This window comes from Tauraco erythrolophus, chromosome 9 (assembly GCF_009769465.1).
Source record: "Tauraco erythrolophus isolate bTauEry1 chromosome 9, bTauEry1.pri, whole genome shotgun sequence".
NCBI classification, from domain to species: Eukaryota; Metazoa; Chordata; class Aves; order Musophagiformes; family Musophagidae; genus Tauraco; species Tauraco erythrolophus.
In genome coordinates this window covers 36,332,993-36,357,971 of record NC_141473.1, presented here as the reverse complement: position 1 = coordinate 36,357,971, position 24,979 = coordinate 36,332,993, and the positions used below count along the sequence as shown (strand labels likewise).

General features: G+C 38.2%; 1 protein-coding gene across 5 annotated transcripts in view; it reads left to right on the top strand.

The window, feature by feature from the left end:
- CTNNA3 (catenin alpha 3) overlaps positions 1 to 24,979 on the top strand; it is a 520,316-nt gene that overhangs the window by 310,211 nt on the left and 185,126 nt on the right. For 4 of the 5 annotated variants that reach the window (XM_086616261.1, XM_086616260.1, XM_086616263.1 and 1 more), the window contains one exon: positions 18,246 to 18,338. The exons of the other annotated variant lie outside the window; for it this stretch is intronic. In XM_086616261.1, the coding sequence (XP_086472387.1) occupies positions 18,246 to 18,338 (93 nt within the window). The remainder of the gene's footprint in view (positions 1 to 18,245; positions 18,339 to 24,979) is intronic. 5 annotated transcript variants of the gene reach the window in all.

Here is a 24,979-nt window from a genome sequence, read left to right as displayed (position 1 = left end):
TTTTTGTGAGCATCAAAGGTCACATTAAACTTTCTTCAGATGGAGGTTGTTCTAGGCTACAGTGCCTCATATTGCTCATATATTGCATGAAATATTCTTAAGTCTATTACTGATTTTGTGACTTTGAAAAACTAGGATATATTGTAGAACAAAAAAAAGCAGCCAGATTTGGGTTAAGATTCTGTCTGTACTCTTATATTTTTGTCTGTGAACCTTGGCTAAAATAAATGCCTAAAAGATATGTTTCTGTTAGAAAATGTTTGTTTTAATTGGAATTCCTTATTATAATGCAGCAGTTTTGGTAAAAATATTTCAGAAAATGAACTGCTTTGAGATTTCACACATTTAGGTTTTGCTTTGAAATGCCTTTTCATTTAAAAATTACAATTAAAATGCAAATCTAATTGAAATATTTGATTATATGGAAACATTTTCCAACAGTCTTGTCTTCTACACTCTTTAAAATAATGACAAAATAATAATAGGGGACTTGGTTGCACTTTACAGTCCCTTGTAAGACATGCCTGGTTTTAGTGAATATAGTGGTGTGGCCTGTGGTTCACTTCTGCCAGTGACAAAGACAAATTCTGATACTGAGAGAACAAGTACGTAAAAGTGAACAGAAGAGAGGTGAAAAGGAAGACTGAAATCTCCCATCTACACAAGATAAAAAGCAGATCCCCTGTAACTAGAAATTTCTTGTTTGGGAAAGCTGACAAGCTGTTCTCCTGAGCTGATCTATCAAAGAGATGTAATGCTTTCTGAGAGGAGGAGTGATAGGCTGGGTGAACTTGAGATTAAAAAAGGAATTTGATGGGAGCAGAGAAGAATCCTCTGATTATCTTTTCTTTTGGCACAGATGCAAATCTCCCACTGCAGTGTTTAAAGGTCAGCTGTACCAAGCAGAGGCTGAGAGGTTTAATAGAAGAACTGGAGGCAATGATGAAGTGAACTTTGTGTTCTTCATCTCTTCTCTCAGTACACGAATATATCATATTCTCTGTAGTCTGATCTAATAACACTGACTTCAGATCTACTACACTGATATATAAACTTGAGGGTTTAGCCTATTGCCTAATTCTTGCCCTTGTGTTTTTCAGTTTTGACTGTGTTCCAGTATGACAATGCTGGCTTCTAGGAATTAGGATTTCTAAGGTAGAATCTGTTATGAACAGTGGACAGTAACAGACAGCACGTATATTTTTTGTAATGTATTGATACAGAACAGCAAAGGCATACAGGACATTAATCGGTGCAATTTCTAGAAAGAAATTGATGTTTATGTATAGACATAAAAATTATTTTTCATTCAATGCTATTACAATGCCATTTTGGCAAACGATATGGAAGAACTTACATTTCGTACAAATGAAATGTTTTCAGGGTTAAACATATTAATCAGAAAGTTTGCAAAGCCCAACACAGTGGAAATAGTAAGTATTTGGTAATCAAAATTAATCTGTATTGACAATAACTTAATAAGCATGTTACAAGAAAATTTCCTTTCTCTCAGCCAGAAGACAGGGCCACTGGCTCTTGAACTAAAGCTTTCTACATCTGCCTCTTGTGGAAAAACAGCTCTGCCAAAAGTCAGTTTTAACACAGAATCTGCAACTTAATCGTGATAAGTTGCTTTTCATTTTCTATACAAACAGTAAATATTTCCCTTCAATTAGAATGGGAAAATTCTCACCAGTTCCATCTGGTTTATTGACATATATAAAAAAGATGATAGCTTTTATTTGCCACTTTGCATGATTTTGTATGTAATTTGCTACATCTTTCTGTGTCAAATTTTAAATATACTGACCCAGAAAATTGGGTTCTGAGAGCAACTCACCATAGCTCTGAAAGATGCAGGCAAAAAAAGCCCTAAAAACACCACCTCACTCTTGTGCTTTCCTGAGTCTAGTCTACAACAACCAACCTTCAAGCAGCCTGTCATGGCTGTCATTTTAACCTCTGAACATCCTCTATGTAAGGACTACATTCCTTCACATTACTTTTCTTTTGTTCAGAGCTAAGCATCATAAGAAGAAAACTACTTGAAATCTGAAAACCAACAAAACCCCTCACATTTGCCATCCAAAGTAACACTTACATAGTTTCCTGGCAGATAGCAACTTAATCTAAAATGGAATTTAGCAATCCAGTAATGAATTTTGCTTTGCATATTGAAGTACCGCATATACAAAGTACTGTCAACTCAAAGATTTTGATTTCTTTCTACCACCTTCAAAAACAGTAGAGAATTGAGTATTCTCAGCACTGCACCCATTTCTGTGGGTTTTCATCCCAGACTGGTCAATACTAAATAAAAATGACATTTTAGTGCTTCATTACTAGTTCTTTAGTATCGATTTTACTGAGCTATTGAAAACCAAAACTAATTCTCTCAGTGGCAAAACTCCATGACAACTGCATGTGTAGAGGTCAAACTGACAGATTACTGTAATGTCTTAATTAGCTTTCAGGATATCAGAAGAGAGCAGAATCTTGTATCATTCCTATTAGGAGCAAAATCAGAAGACACGAAACATGAATCCTGTTATGTAGAAGTTTTTAGTTTCAGACAGTTCAATGCTAAGGATTTGCATCCCCAGACACAAGGTACAAGTCTGGGGCTTGTCAATTTTTTGCTGGCACTTCTGTTGTTACTATTCTTTAACCTATAATATACTTTCAGTTGTGTTATCATATAATTACATCTGTGACAAAATAGCAATTAAAGACCCTAAGTTAAAAAGTATATCATCCTCCCTATTTTTGCATTACAGTTTGACTTCGGTTAGTCATGTACATGACAGCAGCTGTCAGTAGGATGCAGGATCCTGTTGTGCAAGCTGATCTGTGGACACAGAACTTAAGAGTGGTTTTCTGCTTGAAAGAGCATGTATCCAAGTATGAGACATGAATCATTTAGCATATAGAGATATGCATGCAGAATATGGGTCAGCATTTATTCTGAGAATAAAATATACCTGTCAGCAGACTAGGAGGACTTTTTTTGTAAATAAGATGAGCACTTTTAAGTGCGATCAGTATTCCTGAATGGGAAGTGGATTTGCATTAAATTACCATACTAATTTCTAGAATCAGTCTATCCTTGACAAATGAGCTCTCTCCTATCACACACATTTTTTTTTTTACTCTTACTTAACAAAATACTCTGTTTTTGAGAGGAAAACCACCTTCAGTTTGATAATTTTTATGCATCTCCAGTTTGTGTGATTCCCATTCAGCACTCCCCTGTTTTTGTCTGACTTTTTCACTTTCAAGAGAGACCAGTGTGCAGCCTGCCTTTTCAGGCAGGGTTTAGTTAACTGCACAGCTGCGAGATCTGGGTGGTGGAGGTTCCTGTCTTGTAGTCCTTCATTGCTGTAGTTCAGTTAAATCCAAAGATCTTAGTGGATCTGTTTTAGCAATCCAACTGCTGACTTTGCTAATTTTAGCAAATCTGTGATTAGATAGGTCTGTAGCAAGCAATACCCATCTAAATTATTCTATGAAATAAAAAAAAAAAAGCACTTCTTCAAGTAAGCTTGCAACTTACACTTCTGCAACTTTTTAAAAAAATCAAACTTTTAATGTCTGAAACACAAATTTAATGTCAGTAAGCCCAAGAGTTAGGTCTAAACCCCTGCTTTCCCATTTCAGCTAGAGTTCATTTCTGTGCTGAAGATCCAAAGAGTCCTTCAGCAAACTGACCTGCTTGTCAAGATGATGTGACAGCTGCCAATAAGCAGCATAGACAGCCTTACTAGTTACAGCCTACAAACCCTCTGTTGTCAGATGTTTCTCTGTTTGGTTGTTTGCTTTCAGATAGCATGCAAAAGGGAAGCCTAAAGATGGTCATGGCATTTGTGCAGGGTGTGTGGAATTATTTCTAAAATGAAAGGCAGCACAGGAAAAATGTACGAATGCTTTAAATGCAAAAAACGCTTTAAATTCTAATAGAAGCAGCTTGGCAACAGTAATGGAGAGGTAGAAGGCAGATGGAAGGAGGCCTTTAAAGACAGGTAACTTGTTCTTGATGTATTGGAGCTGGTAGATGGAGAGCTAATGCTTAGCAGAGAGCTGATGTGGTCAAAATAGTGACTTAATAAAATTAGCTTAAAGTCAAGCATGTACTTCTAAACATATGTAAACTTTAAGACTTTGAACCTCGCTACTTTGGGCCTCAGAAGGTTCCAGCATCTTGCAGCAAGTTCTGAATTCACAATGCAAGAATTTTTGCACCTTTATGTAATTAATCAAATAAGGTCCAACTTTCCTATTACTGATTGAGCTTCAGGTGATAAATGGTGACATTTTCATTAATCCTCTTAATCAGAGCCTTTATTGCCTAAGTGTGAAGCAAGGGAACAAAAGATAAACAACCTAAAGATTTATCAGACTTTTAGTGTCTGAGGGGGATATTTCAACAGCTAGAAGTGTCAGCCACCTATTATGGTGAGGCAGGGTGTACTATAACTTATGTGAGCTCCAAAAGGGAGATTGTCTGGGTTCAACATGGACTCCTCATCATAATGCACCCAGTTAACGTTTTTGCTGATAGTGTAAAGGCAGCTGATACAAGTGCAGTGGAAATGACTTTTTCTTGTATTACTGCAGAAACCAGATTTAGACGTTCCTTAGAATATTAGAAATTGTTACAATTATGATTCCATCTTATGTCCCTGAAAGACTCATAGTTTTGACAGTACTGATAGTGAGCCAGTCACTTATAACAGAATAATTCTGATGGTGCTAAAAAAGGCACATGTCTTCAAAATGTTAACATCAGTTTACTAAAGCTTGTGCTTCTTAAATACCAAATATCTCTGTGATTACGTGTACTTGTTACGTTTGGTTGGTTTGTTGTTGTTTTTTTTTTCCTCCTTGGAACATGGATGCTGTGATATCTGGTGAAGGAGGAGGTTTATCCCTATGGGTGGATATGCTGAATTTTCTTTATATATCTTCAATATCTTTATCAATGGCATCAACAGTAGGATTGAGTGCATGCTCAGCAAGTCTATGGATGACACCAAGCTGGTGCAGTTGATATGCTTGAGAGATGGGATGCCATCCAGAAGGACCTTGACAAGCTTGAGGAGTCAGCCCATTTGAACCTCATGAAGTTCAACACGGCCAAGGGCAAGGTCCTGCACATGGGTTGGGGCAATCACCAGTACCAGTACAGACTGGAGGATGAATTGATTGAGAGCAGCCCTACAGAAAAGGACTTGGGTGATATAGTGGTAAATGAAAAATTAGATATGAACTGGAAATGTGCATGTGCTTGCAGCCCAGAGAGCCAGCCATATCCTGGGCAGCATCCAAAGAAGCGTGGCCAGCAAGTTGAGGGAGGTGATTCTGCCCCTCAACTCTGCTCTCGTGAGACCCCACCTGCAGTGCTGAGTCCAGATCTGGGGCCCCCAACATAAGAAAGACATAGACCTCTTGGAGTGAGTCTGGAGGAGAGCCACAAAGATGATCCGAGGGCTGGAGCACCTCTCCTCTGAAAACAGGCTGAGAGTGTTGGGGTTGTTCAGCCTGGAGAAGAGAAGGCTCTGGGGAGACCTTCTAGCAGCCTTTCGGTACTTAAAGGAGACTTGTAAAAAGGATGGAGAAGTATTTTTTTTTTTTACCGGGATCTGTAGTGATAGGACAAGGCATAACGGTTTCAAACTGAAAGACAGTAGATTTAGATTAGAGATGAGGAAGACAAATATGATGAGGGGGTGGTGAGGCACTGGAACAGGTTGCCCAGAGAAGTTGTGGGTGCCCCATCCCTGGAAGTGTTCAAGGCCAGGTTGGATGAGGCTTTGAGCAACCCGATCTAGTGGAAGGTGTCCCTGCCTGTGGCAGGAGGCTTGGAACTAGATGATCCCTTCCAACCCAAAGCATTCTATGATTTTAAGATATTTTCCAGGGGATCAAGCAAAGTGTGTGCTTGCTCAATTTAACCACTTCTTTAGGAATCTTTCTAGGTATTTTACCACTGCCAAATGGCTTTTGAACTAGTACTTTTTCTCCCATTACCAGGGTGATGCTTTTTACAATACTATACTTAATAACGTGAATCCTTGAATACATTGAAATAACTGAGAAATATTATTGTTCTGAAATGGAGTTCATGTACAATACCTAGAGACACTATCTAATATCTTGTATTTGAGGCAAGAAAACAAAAACTAAGGCAAATCTGTGCATAATACAGACTTAACAGCATAAATAAAAGAATAGTGGCTGAGCTCTTTTTTAAAAAACAAAAATAAAACCAAAAACCAGCAAGGAAATTATCAGGAAAACATAACTTTGGGAAATCGTGGACTAGAATTTTTGATTACAAGGAAGGCAAGTAATGTTGGTTTAACAGGGAAGCTGGGTGGTTTTGTTTTTGACAACTTGGCTGAGACAAAAGGCACATACTGTTAGTTTAGGTATTTCCCTTGAGTGTAATTCATCTGCTGCAGAAGCTCTTTAAAAGATACCGAACAACAAACTCAAGCAATGTGCAATAATGTAACATAGTTACTTCCAAGGAGATCACCTTGCTTGCGTTTTAACATCATTGTTTTAAACTGCTTTTTAATAACTGTTAGCCTAGTATTCAAATTACTGGGTTAATGAAAAATTTCTAAAACTTTCTTCTTCTGAAAAACGCAGGCTGGTCTTGCTAGACACCAGGAGCCTCCTTGCTAGACTCAGTAGGACAGAATTAAAGTATCTAGGCATGCTACTCTAAATGAACTGTTGTCATCAAACCACTGTCAGCTCTCCTTTACCCAACCAGTAAAGGGACAGATGGACAGTAGTGGCTATAGCCCAGCTGCTTTTGCAATGGGAAGCTCAGATCACCATTCTGAATTTTAGCTTAATTAACATGTACCCTGTTAGCCCTTTATGAGGAATCAATTATTGGTTGTAATTTTAGACTTTCTCGCACAGAGATCTTTTGTCTTTTAAACACATTAGTAACCAGGGTATCTCTTACTCTGTTTTTGTGGGATGGATGTCTACTGTGCATTAGGATTGTTTCTCACCTGTGCATCGATTTACAGTAATGAACAGTGAATTCAGTTGCCTTTTTTCAAGACCAGTATACTGTAAACAAGATACAGTCTCCATAGGAGTTCTGTCAGTGAGTCTAGCAGGATCACAATTCTACATTTTGAATTCTACCCACATGCTTAAGGAGAAGCCCACACAATGCCTCAGACCACATTGCAATCTGCAGTTTGGAAATCTGGATCTAAGTTTTGGTTGCGAGGCTTTAAAGTGGTTTTAGTGTTTTTCTTTGTGACCAATTTTACCTTTCCTAGACCAGAGACTTGCAAAAATGAGTCAAGGATTTCTTATAAAATGTTTTCTGAACCTTTAATCTCAATTAACATGAAATAAAGACTTCCACTGACACAGAAACATTTTACGTTAGTACGATGTTTATTCCATACAAAGTACAGTAGCTAGGAGACGACCTCCAGCTCCACTGCAATTGGAATTTGCTGTCTATAAATGGCTTTCACAGAAGCTGCAGGAATACAGCTCATGACACCATTCAGAACGAAAAGAAGAAAACCTAATAAAACTGAGAAAAATTACTTATATATTCATTTAAGGGATAAAGGAAGGGTAAAAATGAATGAGAGGATTAATTATATTTTTTACAAGATACTTGAAATGTAGCCTGTAGTGAATGTATAAGAATATACTGTAATGCAGTAATGACATAATGTAATGCATAAGACTCCACTGTGTGCCTGTGGCGCAGATTAGATCTTTACCACTGCAGCAGCGTAACGTTTATTTTGCTTTACAGACACCTTGGTTATCTCGTATACATACATGTGCGTACTCAATTCCGAGTGAATTATGGATGGCTTTATAGCCACTGCAAATACAATCAGCTTGAGTATTTCAGGGAAACCTTCTGAAGCATGTTTACAGCTTTAAATTTCAGTTTGAAATTTTCATTCCCTTCAGCACGGCAAGCTTTTTGAATGAAGTTAGGATATACTCAGGCCTTGTGCCTGTCCTGTATGGTTATGTGTTTGGTGGGAAGAAGACAGAACCATCGGCACTAGGCAACCACGGTGTTCCAAGTGTCCTTGGCGAAGCTGCATTTTCAACGAAAAGGCTCTTCTGAGATTGGCAGGCAGGGGCCTTCCTGCCCCGACCGTCGGTGTCGCGACAGCCGCGCTCCGTACCGCCATCCCGCGCTTCCCGGCGGGGGAGCGGCAGCCTCCGTCCTCAGCCGCCCGCCCGGCGCGGGGGAGCGCCGGCTGCCGCCGGCCGGGCGCCCCGTCTGCTCAACTCGGCCCCGCGGCGGCCGGACGCGCGCTCCGCACGGCCCCGCGCAGCACGGCACGCGCCGGCGGGGCTGTGCGCGGCGGGGCGGAGCGCGCGCCGCCCCCGCCCCTCGCTCCCTCCCAGCAGCCGCGCCCGCGCAGCCGCCATCTCGTGCGGCTGGCGTGCGCCGCGCCGTTCTGGAACGTTCCGCGGGCGTCCCCCGGTCGTGTGGTGGGGCGTGCGGGTGGCCGGTGAGTAGCGGTGCGTCCTGCTCAGGGCAGCGGGTGGGGTGAGTTGCGCGTTTTTCTGACGAGCTTTCAATGGAGGTTGTTAAACGGGTGTTTTGGTCTTCTGGAAGAAGAATTCCACCGTTCCTGGCCAGAGTTTTTCCGAGTGCCGAGCCGCCAGGTGCTGAGGAGAAAATTGCATGGGCAGGCGGTGTGCAGCCCAGAGCGGGCAGGACAGTTCTAGGTGCTAAAAACCAGTAATGCCTGTGGTTTTTCTTCCTTATGAAGTCGTGTATGCTGAGAGGTGGTGTTTTCCTTTTGCAAGGTGTAACCTCAGTGGCTTTCTCGTTTTAAAGCCTGATTTTGTGCAGCATCAAATCTAAAGCATCAGCCCATGAGGGAACAATAGAAAACGGTGTATTAAGAAGTACCTTTTTTTCTAGGTTGCCAAACTTCTAGTTTCATGTTTTTGAGTTAGAACGTTTGGCATTTTTTGAGATGAAAGATTGCATTTAAACAATAATGAGCTTTTGGGAGCACTTGTGTGAGCAGCTGCTCACCAGTGGATGTGAGGGATATACAGTCTGGTTTAATATGTTAGTCAGTATTTGTACTTAATTATTATGCATTATCCTTATGTTTAAAGCTGGTTGGTGATGGAGGTGAAGTAGTCCTTCTGCTCAGGATGTTATTTTTTTAAGTCCTGTTCAGCGGAAGCAGAAGAAGAATAGACTAACGGTCTTGATAATAACACTGAAAACATTAAGGTATATTGTATCCTGTGTAACTCTATGAAATGAGCGTATGTTTTGTTTATGGTGGGTACAAGTTTATGCATCTATGTTCTGTGATTGTTTCTTGTCTTGAATGAGTGTATAGGAAAGGCTGTACCTTGCTTTCTGGTAATCATTGAGGTAGTCTGCACTACAAGGGTTCCTCTGAGTTACTCTCCTTTATTTTAATTCGAGGAAACAGCAGTTGTCAGCATTTCAACTGCTGGAAAGCCTGGGGGGAAAAAATGAGTCATCCACTTAATTGTAAAGTGTAAACCTGATTTTTTTTTTCTTCTGAAAATAGGAGTATTTATTTTATTTTCTGTGTGGAAACATGCCGTGAGGGTTGCATACCATTTAGCACTGAATTGGTGCTATCCTGTCCCAAGGGTTGAAAGGGAGATGATTGAGTTAGAGAAAGATTCCAAGAATACTAAAAGAGATATTTAACTGATGACAAGTTCTGGAATGGGACTTTTTTCTTTCTGGAGGACCAGTGTTTGGAAATAATTCTTTAAACACATCTGACGTGTTTATTTGTGTGAGGTAGGAGGAGCTGCTGGTTTTGCATCATGTAAGGTGCCTTAAGTTCTGACACGCTTTCTTCAGTAAATTTAGTCCTCTTTTAAACTGGGAGATGGACCTTGTACTCATTCTCCGAAGGCTTTCAAAGTGCTAGAATTCAGATATTACCACAAGCTAAATCTTGAAAAAGTTGAATGTTTTTTTTGTCTTTTGTTTGTTTCAGAAGGGCAGGAGGATCTCTGACTACACTTTTGCATGGATATAAAGAAAATTACTTATGTGATAAAATTTTTTTTTCTCCTTTTGAGGAGAAGTGTTCTCAGGATTGACAATGAGAATGCTGACTTTTAATAATAGTACAAATTAGTACCATAATGAAAATCCAAATTAAAACATAGGTAGAATGACTGTATAACAAAAATGGGAAATAGTATAAAGCTGCATGTCTTTTTATACTGCACGAAGGAAAGGATTAACCTGAAACTTTAGGCAAGGACTGCCTTCATTGATACTGTGTTGTCCCGATTGACTAACCATGTATGCTGGTATACATGGTTGAATGGTTCAGTTAAATACCTAGGGAGGAAAACAATGCATTTCTGGAAAGCCTGTGACACCTTTTGGTGCAAACCTTAACCAATCAGTAATAGCGTTTAGGATTTTCACAAGTAAAGTGAAATTATAATCTTGTCCTGTGCCTTGGTATGTTTTAGTGCTTCTTTGATTATTACTAGTATCAAACCTGACACCTTTATTGAAAAGGAAATTATTTCTGAAATGTTACTGTGCAGAATTCTCCCTTACATATGTGAGATCCTTGCCTCAGAGCATTGTGTTTATGTAATTTATTTTCCATTTTTGTTTTGGTTGAGGTGCAGTTTATCAAAACAATCTCCGGAATGAACTTGTATGATATAAGTCTTGTCTGAGCACACAGAACTTAAATCAGTTGTAGTGGGTTGTTCTAGGTTTATGTTGGTTAAAAAAAAATAAAGAATGATCTAGTCTGTTGGTATTCAAATACACTTTATTAATTAATTACAGAAATAGAACCTTTAGCATGCCTGACAAATAACATTACAGGAAACATGTAAAGTTACGTAATACTCTGAGGAGTTTCTTCGTGTTAACAAGGTAGTTGGTTACAGCTGAACAGGGGCAGTGATAAGCCTCAGGTGTACAAGGTAGAGCTAATTTTGTCTAATCGGTCGTGATTATGGCATTAGTGGAGTACCACGTAATTCAGTTCTGCAGAAAATGGAAGGATAGAGACATGCAAAATTGAGAGAAGTGCAAAAGGAACCAAAAGATGTGTGAAGAAGCTTGCAGATATGCAGTGCCCCACAGTAGTTAAATTAGCAGATTCAAGAATCTTTGTGGAAGAGTGGAAGGTGAAAAGCTGAAAGAGGGAATGCAACGTAATAGATGCTAAATCTATTTTAAAGTATAGTTTCTAGCTTTATTCTCACAAAAGTTAAAACTACTAAAAATTAAAGTAATAGTATAACTTTTGACCTGAAGTATCTTAAAGCCTTTTATAAACAATGCAAAAATAACATATAAACTCTGTTAGTAGCTTATAAATAGCTCAGTATTACTATTTGACTTGATCTGGAAAGAAATTAAATTTTATGGTAGGAAATGACTTGGAAAACAAGGAACGTTGTGATACTACTTTATTGCCCACTGGAGGTAAGTTTTCAGTCCACAGGAGTATGCTTTTTTCACTCTAAACAAATATTCCAGTCTGTGTAAGTTTTATTTAGCTCATAAAAACACGCATAGTAGTCATAAATGCATATAAAAATGCAGCAATGATTAGAAGACATACATACATTAATGTAGCCTTTTCCTTAAAAAAAGTATAGTCATTATTTATTGTTGGCCTGCCTAGTTTTTCCATGGTGCTTTTATGTATGAACAATCATTTTTCTCAAAAGACTTCTTAAGATTTCTTGAGTAAAGCTAGCGGTAGAAGATAAGAACACGTAGTAAACTTGTAGAATATATAGTTCAGTTTCACGAAATTGGAAGCAAAGAATACTAAGTACCTTTTTTCATTTCTAGTTGGAGGAGATCAGACTAGCAGTTAAAATCAATTTATGTAGAATATATAGTTTATATCAGAAGCCATGTTGACTGCTGTAATGCTGAAATTCAGATGTTACTGCCCAATTCAGTATGTAGTTGCTCTCAACTCCTACAAATGAAATATCTTCTGAACGATGATTACTTAGGATTAATCTCTTCCTGAATGGATTGCTTTATTGTATTTGTGTCTGTTTGTGGTGTTGTGTCCCATAACCTGTTGTCTCTCCCTCCAAAATTCTTTTGTTTGTATTTGGTGCCCATCTCTTTCGCGGTTACAGAGATGAAGCTTGGTGGATCAGAAGGTCTTTGAGACTTTGCCTTTCGTGAAACTTTTGGCAAAGCAAGGTCCTCATGTTGGTTTAGACCTTTTTAACCCCTGCATTACAGTCATCGTGTCAGTGACTTGGTAAGCTTATATATGCATTAAAGCATCAGTGTGTCTGATTAGTTTTCTTAAGAGGTATGTATAAGAAATCTTTCTGCTTGATTTTGAGGAACACTAGTAGGTTTTTGTTCTGATCTTTATTACATATATTTAAAACAAACCAAAAAACAAGACTGGGAAAATGACAGGATCAGTATTTTAAACTTGCTAGTAAAGACTGTATTTGAAATCTCGTGACAAGTTAAATTTTCTTGAAATTTGAAACATGTCAAGTTTTATTTTGGATGTATCATTGTTTTTTCTTGTTTTTTATTAAATATCAACAGAGCATTCATCATCCAAGGCTATACGTGCTCCCGGCATGGTCTTAAGTATGTCTGTAGGGTTATCAATGGGAGGGATCGGGTTGGCAGAGTTCTTCATACTATGCTAAAAAAATTTATAAAGAACAAACTTAGGGCTTACCCTGTAGTGTGGTGAAGGACCTTGTTAACTTTAGTGTAGGCAGAGCTTGGAAGGTCTTTCTTCAGTGGAAAGAATTTCTTCACAGGAGGTGTCTACTAGGAAGAGTAGGAAGTCTTCACCAAGAAGAGGAAACACAAGTTTTCTTGGATTTATCAACTCAGTCATTCGTAGTGATTGACAGTGTGAGTTAGGAGTCTGGATAAAATAATGAGAAGAAACTGAGCTCTTACTGATAGAGCAAGGGAGACCACATCTAAGAAACATGTTGCTTCATTTAGTACAACTTCCATAAGAGGAATTTAGTTAACTGGCAGACTACCTATTTCCAAGAAAATACTGGTTTTGGGAGTTAATGCAGTGAATTTGAAAAAAAATACTTGGAGGTGCATTTAGTCCTTGGTTCACAGTGTGGACAATTCAACAGTAGAGCTATTCTCGACTGAGAATGAAACAGATGGTGAGGCAGTGCAGTGATTTATTTATGCTTTTGCATTTCGCTTTGCATACGTGTTCTCACCTTGGCGTTAACTCTGAACCACGATTCTTTTTTAAACCGCTGTATGAATCCTTGAGTCATGGTTGGAATGTCTCTCCTGAGTTATCAACAGGATCATGCTTTCCTCTTTCTTTTCAGCAAAATCAACATGGTAAGACCTCTTGGTCCTCTCACAGTGAAAAGGCAGTCTCACTTTGCATGTCAACTTCCACTTGTCCTGAGGCTCTTAGTGGATTTGGAACACTTTTGTTTTGTCTACAGGAAGGATGCTGCATTATCTTCATTACCTCCAGCAATACATGGCTTTAGGGCATCGGTCATTGCAAATTATCACACCTTTCTGAAGAATCTTGTCAGACCTTTCTGGAGATCCACTGGAAGTAATCAGTGGATCTCCAATATGTTTTTTTCTATATGTATTTTCCCTTTTGCCTTGTAATCTCCAGTGGAAAGCATTTAGAAGGCTGAGGTTGAAAGAAGCTGAGGACTTTTTAATGCATGTATCTTCCACTTGGGGAGAGAGCATTAGGATACACGGTGTGAGTGCACTTGTATGAGCATAGTCAAGGTAGAAGGCTTTCCATCTCAAAAGAATTTTAGACAACAGCACAAGTTCATTTATGTAGCCTCTAAATACATCTTCCTTTTAGAGTCTATCCTCTTAGTTAGCTTCTAAGTACATCTTCCTTTTCCTTTGAATTGTTAGATAAGAACTGGAAAGTTCATGCACACATTCTCAGATAAGATTTTCCAGTTGTCCTCTCTCCTAGATAGACATGCATGCTCCGTGTAATGCGTAAGTCAGTGATAGGAATATGATTAGTTAATTTTTTATTTTACTGAACGTCTCTTGTATACACAGGTGTTATTCTTCAACAATTTCTAGCCTGAAAAGTTGGCAGCTCACCAAATTGTGAAGAGAGAATCCCCCTCCCCTCAATAAAGAAAGGCAAACCCTCAGTCAGTATTTAAAAAAAAAAAACACCACAAGTTAAAGTGCCTGTAAGAAGCTCATATAATAACTTCAGGAATATAAAACAAATGTGTGTTGGCATATATTTTGTGTACAGGTGATGGGTGTCAAATAATATAGTGTTTGGTGCCTTCATAATCTAAAAATCTGTCAGGGTAATGGAGTATTTTATCTGTTGTCAGTGCTGCACTTATCTACTCAGTTCAAAGTCATCTTCTTCCCACTGCACCTTTATTAGTGTATTAATTGATGTTGCTAAAACATATAATGGATGGCTTGTTCACTGTTATTCATGTTTTCAAAGAAGAGCTGTGTAACCTTTTTTTTGTCGTACCTTGGAAATGTTTGGACGAATGATTGCCAATAGACATGTTGCACCAAGTAGTACAAGTTGAACGAATACCCTTTTTCACATGGTAAAAAAACCCAAACAGTTGAAAAATAATTTTTTTTTTTTTAAAGTTCTGCTTGAGCTGATTTCAGTCAGACCAGCTTCCAAGAAAGCTTTGTCTTTATCCTGACGAACTTTGCTCTTCAGAAGGAGAATGATTTTTCTAACCAAGACCAATTATTGACTCTTCATTTTGCGATTTTACTTACTTTTGAAGTTATGGTGTACTTGGGCTCGAAGTCCGTTTAAGGAAAGTTAGTGACTCTCTTCGAGAATGCAAAAGAAATGTGATGTATTTGTGTAGCATATATTGCTTAGGGGAGAGACTGTAGGGTAATAAAGAATTTTTGCTATTTGAGAAACTTTCCAAGATATGCATGATACTTTCTGGAAAGTAAGGTGATAGATGTTCTCTGAGCTAGGGCTTCATTTTCTTATGGGTTCTAGGCATTTAGTATTGATGAAACAGCTTGTCGTCCTTCTTAGCAACATTGCAGCTTTGAAAGAGGCTTCAGGTTCTCAAATGCCCTGCCTTATGCTTGGAAAAACTATACCCCTCCCTTTTGACTCTTTCCATTTGATTTATTTGGATTATTGTGTTTTGGATTTGTGTTAAGGAGATCTCTTTGGGAGCTGGTGAGGACATCACTAACGGTGGGTGTGCTGATGGTTGAGACCATGCTAATGATTTACTGAAATCTGGGTTGTCTTTTGGGTGGAACACCTGTTAGTGTAATTACTTACTGAGATTGACAGAGAACCCTTGTACTTACGCATAAGCTACATGGGGAAAACCAGGAGAAGAAAACACCACCCATTTTCTAATGGAAGCAAAAGGTTTGCTAATGTTGATCAAAAGGAAAGGCAAAGAACTAAATTCACTGTTGTTATGGCACTGTAGTGTGAATTCCAAATACCAGCAGAAGTGTAACATGATAAATGTATTTGAAGTTGCCAAATACTACTTTCTTAAACTTTATTGGTTTTTAAAAGACATCTGATGTAAATAATACAGACCTTTGTTATTGTAAAGTGGCTAACACAAATGCCTAATGCCTACATCCTTAGCTTACTGCTTGTGCTTCGAGTATACTGTTATGAATTCGACTATCACCAAGGACTACTTAGAGTTGAAGAATCAGGAGGGGAAGTATAGGATCAGAAACAGGTTATCCTCTTTATATTAAAAGACCCTATGGCTGTTGATGTCAAATAAAAGAGAATACTTGTGGATTAAGAGATCCTTCCCAACCTGAGCATATTTTGTTAGAGAAGAGCCATGCTTTTTTCCCCTTCTAATCTTCATTGTGATCTGGTAACATACGCATAATTTGTCTGCGGATGCTGATCTGCTACATAGAGCCATTGGCACAGATTGGTTTAGAGCTCATTCTCCTATTTTGAGCAGGGAGTTGGGCTACGTGACCTCTGGAAAGCTGTTCCAACCTAAATGATGATTCTGTGATTCTGTGACGCAATTTATGTCAAGGACTGGATTTGTACCAAGATGTTTCAGTTGTTTTAAGATGTGTCTGTATCTACTTTGCTTATCAATATGGGACAAAACATTTGTTACTTAGAGCAGAGAGCTCAATCTTCGCGCCGTTCTTACTGATTAACTGGATGTACATACCACATGTATTTGCAGTGGATCCCAAGAAATTAAAAGTAAAGTTTTTCTGAGAACTGTGAAATGAAATAGGAGAACCCGAGGAACCTTATGTCAAAGAGAAAAAACTACTGAGAGAGTTTATTTTGTCCTGGCGGAATGGCTTGTATTGCCCTTTTTTTAAAATGTTTGATATGTTACTGGTTTAGACATTGAGGAACTCTTTAAGGAAAAGATCAATAATGTTTGCACTGAGCCTTCTAGAGTGCTTCTTTTTATATATGAGGGTATATAAATGCAGTGTGAATGAATGCAGTGTTACATTTGGGATACACAAGCAGCTCAGTGACTGGGGCAAAGAAATGAAAATATGCAAACCAACGTGAATTAGTTATTGTTAGAAATATTGAAAAACTCTGACCTGCAATCCAAATTAAAATAACTGATTTTTTTTTTTTTGAGAGGAGGGAAAAGTGCCTTTTAGAATTATATTATGATGATACCAGAACATCTGCAGGTAACTTAGACCTGAAGAGTCAGGAGGGGAAGTGTAGGATCAAAATAAATTTTTCTCAAATATGACATTAAAAAACCCAGGGCAATTTACTTCAAATAAAAGAGAATGCAACTTGAGTGCATCTATGAAAACTGAATTTCTTTAGTCTTAACCTTTATTTTTTATGTGTCCAAGATAACACATCACCCTGGTGAGGAACCAGTGAGTTGTATTGGAAGACCAGGGATAAGTTCATAAAGTATGTAAAGGTGTACATGGAAGGCCATGTATTCTAGCCCTCATCCTCTTCAGAAAGTGTCTGTCTTAGTCTCTTCTGAATTGCAGACAGGAAAAGTAATTAATTTGGCTATGTGCTAACTAATTCTTTGTAATTATTTACATCAATTAAGAATAATAATAAAAGCCTTTGGTAATAGGTCATCATTGAACTGTTTTTCTTTCTTAGAAATAGTGTCCTAAAATGTTGATAAATGAAGATTTGCTTTTATTTTGCAGCAGCTGGCTTGTAGAACTCATGGCATAAGTTTTGTATAATTACAAATTAATTATGCATATATGTGTTTATAGCTATGTTGGTACTCGCAGCACTACAGAGGTCTATTTCTCAGGCAGTTCTTGATCTATGTTAACAATGGAGTGATACATGTGTAGTACAGCTACTTTGTGAAGGCTATGAAGACTAACAAGTGTGTAGGAGTTTACGTAAGGACATGATGTGACTTCAGTAAGATGAAAAGATCTACTGGATCACAGTATCCCAACCCTCTTTGTACCTTTGTCAAGCCTGTCTGTTAACAGCCTGTTGATGTTGAGTTGCATTGAGCTGAAGTGAGTGCTCTTTGTCCTTCGTCTCTTCAAACTTGTTGAACTGTGGAGCATTGTGGAACAGCTTTTTTCCTTTAAAGGAAGCTGTGTCTCCATGGTATATAGTAAAATAAAGCATCTTAGATAGCCTTGCTGTTTCAAGGATTTTGAGTTTCCTTATGCATTTCCAGTGTAAGTTGCTCTGGTATGACTATTTCAGTAGAAGATTGCACTATTAAGTAAACTAATGATCTATGGATAGCTCATGGCATAATTCATTGTATATTTCATTACAACAAATCAAGGCAAATGTTATTTGATCTTTAAGGTCTGAAAAGTAAGTTTAAAAAAAAATTAAAAAGCTGGAAATGGTTTGAAGGGCTCTGAAAAATTAACAGGCATGATCACAAACGATCTAGCTGAAACCTTAGGATCTTACGTGGAAATTTCCTGTTGTCTGAAGACCACTCTGCAGCTATTATGTGCTGAACCTAAATTGAGGAGAGGTCATGAGATTTTTTTTGTTGTTGTTGCTGTCACCCCTTTCCACAACTCCGTTCTTTTTTTTCGCCTGTGTTTCCTTGTTCAGATATGTTCTTTGCCAAATTAGTTTCCCCAAATAATGAGGACTTTCAGGCAGAGATGTTTTTTGGCAAGTGGAGAGTCTGGGGATGAATACTTGCTTACAAAAATGTTTGTTTGTTTATTTAAGGTTGCTAATCTTGCTTGTTCATTGTCAACAAATGAAGATGGAGTGAAAATTGTCCAAATGGCAGCTAATCACATAGAGACTTTGTGCCCACAGGTATGACTTTTTCAATTAATTCTCATTACAACACACTGAGCATACACTATATGTTTTTGTCACACAGCATAGATGTTTAGTCATGCTCCTTCTGTCTAAATTCACATTTCATTCACACAGCTTAGTGTAGTAAATAGAGACCAAATGATGAATCAAGGTTAAATACTCAGTTAATTTGTTTATTTTTTCTTAGTGGTTAACATGGAAATTTTTAATAGTCTGTATTGATTGGGAGTTTTAAAAAGCTGTAAAAATTGCAATTGAAGAAACATGCTGCTCTGTTTCTGAAATTAAACCTGATTGAATGAACAGTGTAACATGATAGGCAAATTGGGAGTAATTTTACTCTTAGAAAGCAATACATATTTTGACCTTTAACTTGAAATATTACCACTCGATTTAGTTTTTGTGTATGTAAATGTTAAAGTATGAATTCTTCTGATTATCACCAATTCAAAAGCTTGAGCTTTTCTCTTAAGCAAATGAATGAAAACCAGCACACCTACAGCTAAATTTTTGCTACTTAATGTCTTACAAAAAGTGTATTCACTTTGTATTTGTCATGTTCAGAATTATATATAGAGATATAAGAACTTCTGCAGTTACAGCTGTTTCAAGCAAAGGTTTTACTGATTTGTGTGAATCTGATCTGAGTGTTTCAGCCTTGAGGCTGTGTAATTTCAACATCATTAGTTCTTTGAAGAACATCACAGTTTACACAACGGCCTAAATTTTCTTACTCTTTTGTGTGTTTGAATGCTAAATGTAGTTGAAATAGAAAGTGAAGAGCAAATAATAATAGTAGGTTCAATTACAAGCTTGAGAAGTCCATTTTATGCCTGTTGAGTAAATGCAAGACTTGGGGAAAAAGAAACGTCTATCAAGGAAATGTGATATTCTGAAAATCACAGATCAGTGTTTTCTCTTGAATCATTCAATTTCAGTATCTGTTTTTGTAACTTCTACAGTTCTGTGTTTAACATCCCACTCTATTTGATTTAATGTTGTGTTGATTTTGTAAGATGATTGCTGGCCTGTGAGAAGAATTCATGAAGAGCTTCTTCATTTCTCCAGGAGTATGAGTGCATCTTTATACTACATTATTATGCATCCAGATGCAGCTTTTTAATTGAAAACCTACACTTTCAGTATTGCATCTGATACCAGAAACTGTTAAAATCTAATTTTGACTAAAACATTGATTTTCTCCACAGCCATTTAAGTTGCTAGGGTTTTAATTTCCTATAGTAAAATGGAAGTTTCTTGGTTTTTTTTTTTTGCCCTTTTTTTTAACCTCGAGGTAAACCATGGCTGAATGAGTTGATGGTTATAGATCTGTCTAAGCAGAGAATGTGGTATGCACATGATAAGATTGTATTACTATTAATGGTGCGCTCATTGTGCAGGAATTGCTGCTTTCTTAGATAAGGACCATTCCCTGCAAAAGCGATTGGCATTTTACCTAAGTAAGAAATAACAGAATAAGGCTCCTGCATTTTTCAGTAAATCAGATTATGTCATATCATTTGAAAATGCTCCACAGGGAAAATAATTATCTCTTAAGATCCCTGCAGGGCATATTAATTAGAGTTTGGAATGGTGAAATTTGCATGTAGAACTCGTCAATGTTCTTAAATCTTTAGAGTAAAAAATGGGATTTTATATGGTCTGAAAAATATATTTCTTGAAGGGTACCACATGATTTGGACTGGAGTCTAAAATGATTGAATTAAAACAGGAAAAAAAAAAACAACAAACCCCATACCTCAACCCCACCAACACACCAACCAAAAAAGCAGCAACAAAAACAACACCTACAGAAAACACCTTGGAGTCTTAGGAGTTCTGCAGGTTTGACCAGCAAAACTTCCCCTGTAGCACTGGGAAAAAGGCAGATACAGAATTGGCAAACCTTGAAGGAAAGCCTTTTAATTGTTAGGATTCATACACATGCTTATGTTATATTAATTACGCTATACTGTGGTTAGAACATAGAGGACTGATTCTGAATTCTGACCATGTTTTTTTTCTCAAGGGAAATTATTAGCAAGTACTTTGACTGTTCAGCAAGTGAAATAAGCTAGGCATGTATTGTAGAGCCAATGTGAAACATGTAACGCTTGTTGTTCCTGAAATTGCATGAATAGTTCATGAGAAATTAATTTCAAGTCTATTTAGTGTTAAATCAATAATAATGAATAGAACAAAGAAATAAAGAGCTACTAGCATGTGTTTTGATGAAGGAAGAATTACTGTTGTTCATGTTACTGGCATCTGGTTGGGAGAAATTTTTTGAGTGTTATCAGGTAGGTAAAATATACAATATCGCTTGTTCTGTGTGGGAGTCCCTGTTATATTCCTGGTGTGCAGACAAAATCATGACATCATCAAATGCATGAGAAAGAAGAAAAGAACCCACAGAAGCAAACAAACTTTTTTTTTTTTCATCAGCAAGGATATAAATCTGTAGAGCTGTTTTGCTAATACATATCTTGGGTTTTCTCCCGTTATGCTTCAGTTCAGTGGCACATTTGAAGAAGTCTCTGGTTCCTGGAATAGTTAGTCCTCTGGAATAGGCAAAGGTACCTGATAGGTAAACCTGTCAATATAGAGATGGAAAAATATCCTAAATGTAGGAAACTAGGGATTAGCAGACAAGAGGTTGGCTTCTCTATCTGAATTCTTTACAGGTTTTTACACTTACCTCGTATTCAGGATAATCAGTTTTCAGATGGTTCAACAAGTATGTCTGGCCCACCAGGCCAACAAGAGGAACAAGGCAGAAAAGACCCAGAAAAACTTGTGTGTTTGTGTATAAGGAGGATCCATCCTGTTACTTGACCTGGGTTCTGTATTAGTCGTCTTTCCTTACCACTCTTAAGGTAGGCCTCTGGTTTTGCTGGGTTGGGGAGCTCTTCTGAGAGATAAGCTTGAGGAATAAGGATGCCTTCTGCAACAAGTTCTGAAGGAGGGAGGAGGAAAGAAGGAAGCTGTTGGTCAGATCTTGGATGGAGTTGAAGGCCTTAAATATGTGACTTATCTGAGATAAGGAGACTGTGTTGGGGAAGAGCAGAAAAGCAAGATCACATGGTAGCTGAGGTAGGTGAAGGTGTGCTCGTTCTCTCTGAAACTCATGTTTGTCAGAAACACACATAGTAGAGGTGATCTGATGCTTGTACTGAGAGATAATGTCGTTTTCCTCCCTGAGGGATTGGAAGCCAGTGAGCACCAAGAGCGTTACTGCAAACAGATCCTGAGCGGCTGTTTTTGATGGTAAGAATGGCCTCGAGCCTAAAGCTGGAACAGATGTTTCAAAGTGGAGATCAGAAGTGGCTAGTCTCAAGGCGGCATCTGGGAAGAGCTTCAGCATGTCAGAGGGCTCTGGCTAGAATCTTTTTATTAGCAGAAAGATCCCTGGAGAGTGTTAAAGAGCAGAAGGTTTGGGCTTAATTTGGCAGAACCATGCCCAAAAAGGTGAATTTTAGGCTAACTTGCTTTGAAGTTACTGAAATGGGCAGGGTGATTAGTTCTGCAGTGAGCCATGTTCATGCTGGTACATCATGAAAGGTACCAAAATGCAGGAAAAATAAATGAATGTTCATGGCTTAACTTAATCTTTATTTGGTAATAAATAAACTTGAAAAGTCATTCAATCCCCTGTCATATTTTACCAGATATTTTTAAAAAAGATAAATTATACACTGGTATAACCAGAAGCTCAGATCGTAGTATTTTTAGTGAGTTCTGTTTTTCTGTAAGTATTGAGAGGTAGATAGAAACCAGCTGGTTATAAAGCTAGTAGGTGAGAAAGAAATCTATGTAACAGGAAATTATTTAGAGGTTGAGTTGCTCCTTGTGTTTGAAAAATAAAAATGGAGATGAGGGAAATTATCCTTAAAAAAAAAAAAAAAAAAAGAGTCTGCATCTTGAGCTATTTTAAGTGTATGTGCAGCTCTCACCTCCTTCCTCTTCTGAACTTGCAACTAACCAGGAATATATCAGAACTTAAAGCAGATATTACAGCATATTTCAGAACTAGTTCCTAAGCTGCTGGAGGATGTTTCCAAAGACATACATGTCCTTCTTTACAGCTAGCTGCTGTTGATGCAGAACATATGATGTGGAAGACATTGATTCAATGGATATGGAATGCACGCTGAGCCAGTTAAATTCACGGTCACTTCTGATGTGGCGTGTACACGCGCAGTAGTGATGCTGGCTCTGAGAGTACTGTCTGCCTGAGTCTCATCTTTGTATTCAAGCTATTGGCTAAAACGTAGTGCCCATTACACATCACTGAGTGAGTACTGATGAAGAGTGTGCGCCTTGTGGTAGGTCAAAAACTTTGTCACAAGCAAGACAGAGTTGGAACTCACAGTCGATCTGGATACTGGGGTTTATTTAAGAACCAGGGAGATCAGTTTTTACCCTGCTTGATGATACCGAATGCTCACTCACTTGTTTTCCCCACAGTGTTACTATGTTCACTAGGTCTTGACTTTTCCTTTCTAGTGGGATGATTGCTGCTAGTCCAGGAAAATTGGTCAGAAAGTATGATGGTTTCATCCTGTACGTCTGCCTGCAACCTGTCTTGGACCTTACTGTCCAGTGTTTCTGGATGTCTCCCAGTATTTGTCTCCACGTATTTTCTTGGCCTCCAGGAATTTTCCTCACTTCCAGGACTGTTTCTTCAGCCAGGATCTTCTTCAGTCTCTTTTTGATTTTGAAAAACTCTTAATTTTTTCCAGTCTAAGTATGTGTGCGCAGAAGCATGAAGTGTGATCCACCTCCTAATTGATCGCTCTGTTTTGTCTCTCTTTATTAATTGGAGAACTCAGGATATGTCAGTTTTGTTTAGTTGAGATGTTAACAGAATTTAAAACCAGCACATACTTAAAACCAGTTGCAGTTAGTACCAGGCTTGAGCTCAAGAGTTCAGAATGTCGTCGTCGTCTTCTGCCCCAGTTACCTGCTGCCTGTAAGAGTTCACAATTTAAACCATTTTTTGCCTACCACAGCCCCACACCATTCTGAAGAAACTCTTTGGAAGTAGGGGAGGTGAGTGAGTGGTCCTTTAATGACAGAACATCAGCCGCACAGCCAGTTTATGACCTTGTGGCTCTCAGGCATCCAAGTGGATTGGTGTGGTTGACTCCTGTAGCAGGATGTGATGCCAAGGGCACCTTCCAGCTTGCTTTGAAAAAGAACAACTTTCAGTACAGACTAGGCTGTGCAATAGAACTGTGCATCGTGCTGCACCTGTTACATGACAAGGCTGAGGGCCAAAACTTGTATCCTACTACGACAGAATTTGTCTAGTGAAATATTTATGGTTGCTTAGATGGAAGCTGGCTTCCTCTTAGTCCTTGGCACTCTTACCTAAGGGTGTGTTTCTTCTGAGGACCGTAGAACATTCAGTTCTGAATTCTCTCACGTGCTGGTGTAACAGCAGTAGAGACCAGTGTTTTGATGAATAATTATTGAGGAAAAATATGAAATGGGAAGATACTTTTAAAACAAACTGCATGCTTCTAACATGTATTGACTTTCAGTTTCGCTACTGGTGTATGTGGAGTGTCTCGGTTTGGAAACAAATATTTAAGATAGTATGTGATTTTGATTTATTTGTTTTGTAGTTGGTGTGTTAGTTCTCTTGATATCTAGAATACCTTGATGCCTCTAATCTTAAAATTGTTGTACAGTGGAATACTCAAGTATAGGTGGAGTTTGGTACTTGTGATAGCATTTCTTCCCTGCACTGCTTGCTCACGACTTTTTACTGGCAAAGAATAAAATGTTTAATGTCAGTAAGCTTCATGTCACGGACTTTGCTCTTACTTATTCATATTGGTTTACTGAGTTCATAATATTCAGCAAATGGATCTCTAAGTTTATTTAGTTTCTCCTTTATCCTATTTCTCATTTGGTAGAAGTGTCTTCTGTAGTTCATGTAGTGGCCATACTTCCCTTCTGCTCCCACCCTCATTTACTTTGTACAACTGCATCTATGTAAGTTCCTCTTGTGTCTTAGCAAAATACTATGCAAGAAGGTAAGTTGGCATACTTGGAAACAGAGGCATAAGCTTGTTAGTCCTAGTCCTGCAACACTTCTAGTTCAGCTGTGAGGAGAGTACTGTAAGAAACATCAAAAAGCTAACCAGGATCTAAATAAATTCATAATTCTGTAGATATATAAAAAGGAGTGAGAAATGCAGAACAGTTGAGGTTAGACTCTAGCAACTTGGAGTGATGACTCACATGACAGCAGGCTTGGTTTTGAGATCTTGCAAAAACCTTCTGAGAGTACTTCACACCAGACTTCTGACACCTTTTAAAATGGGAGAATTATGTTATTACAAAGTATCTGTATTAAAAGAAATAGTGTTTCTGTGTTAGATTCCATGCTTATGAAACTAAAACTGCCTCTTAGAGAAAGCCCTTTGCTCTTTCACTCCAACCTCAATTAGCAGGAACACATGGACTGACTTCAGTGGGTCCCATAATTTGCTCTTCTTCATCTAACATTCTGTTAGAAGAGTCCATCTTCTATTTAGGCTCCTAAATTCACTTAGCAAAATGTAAGAAACTGCTTAATACTTCTGTTGTTCTCAGTGCTGTTTACAGAAGAGCTCAAATCACAT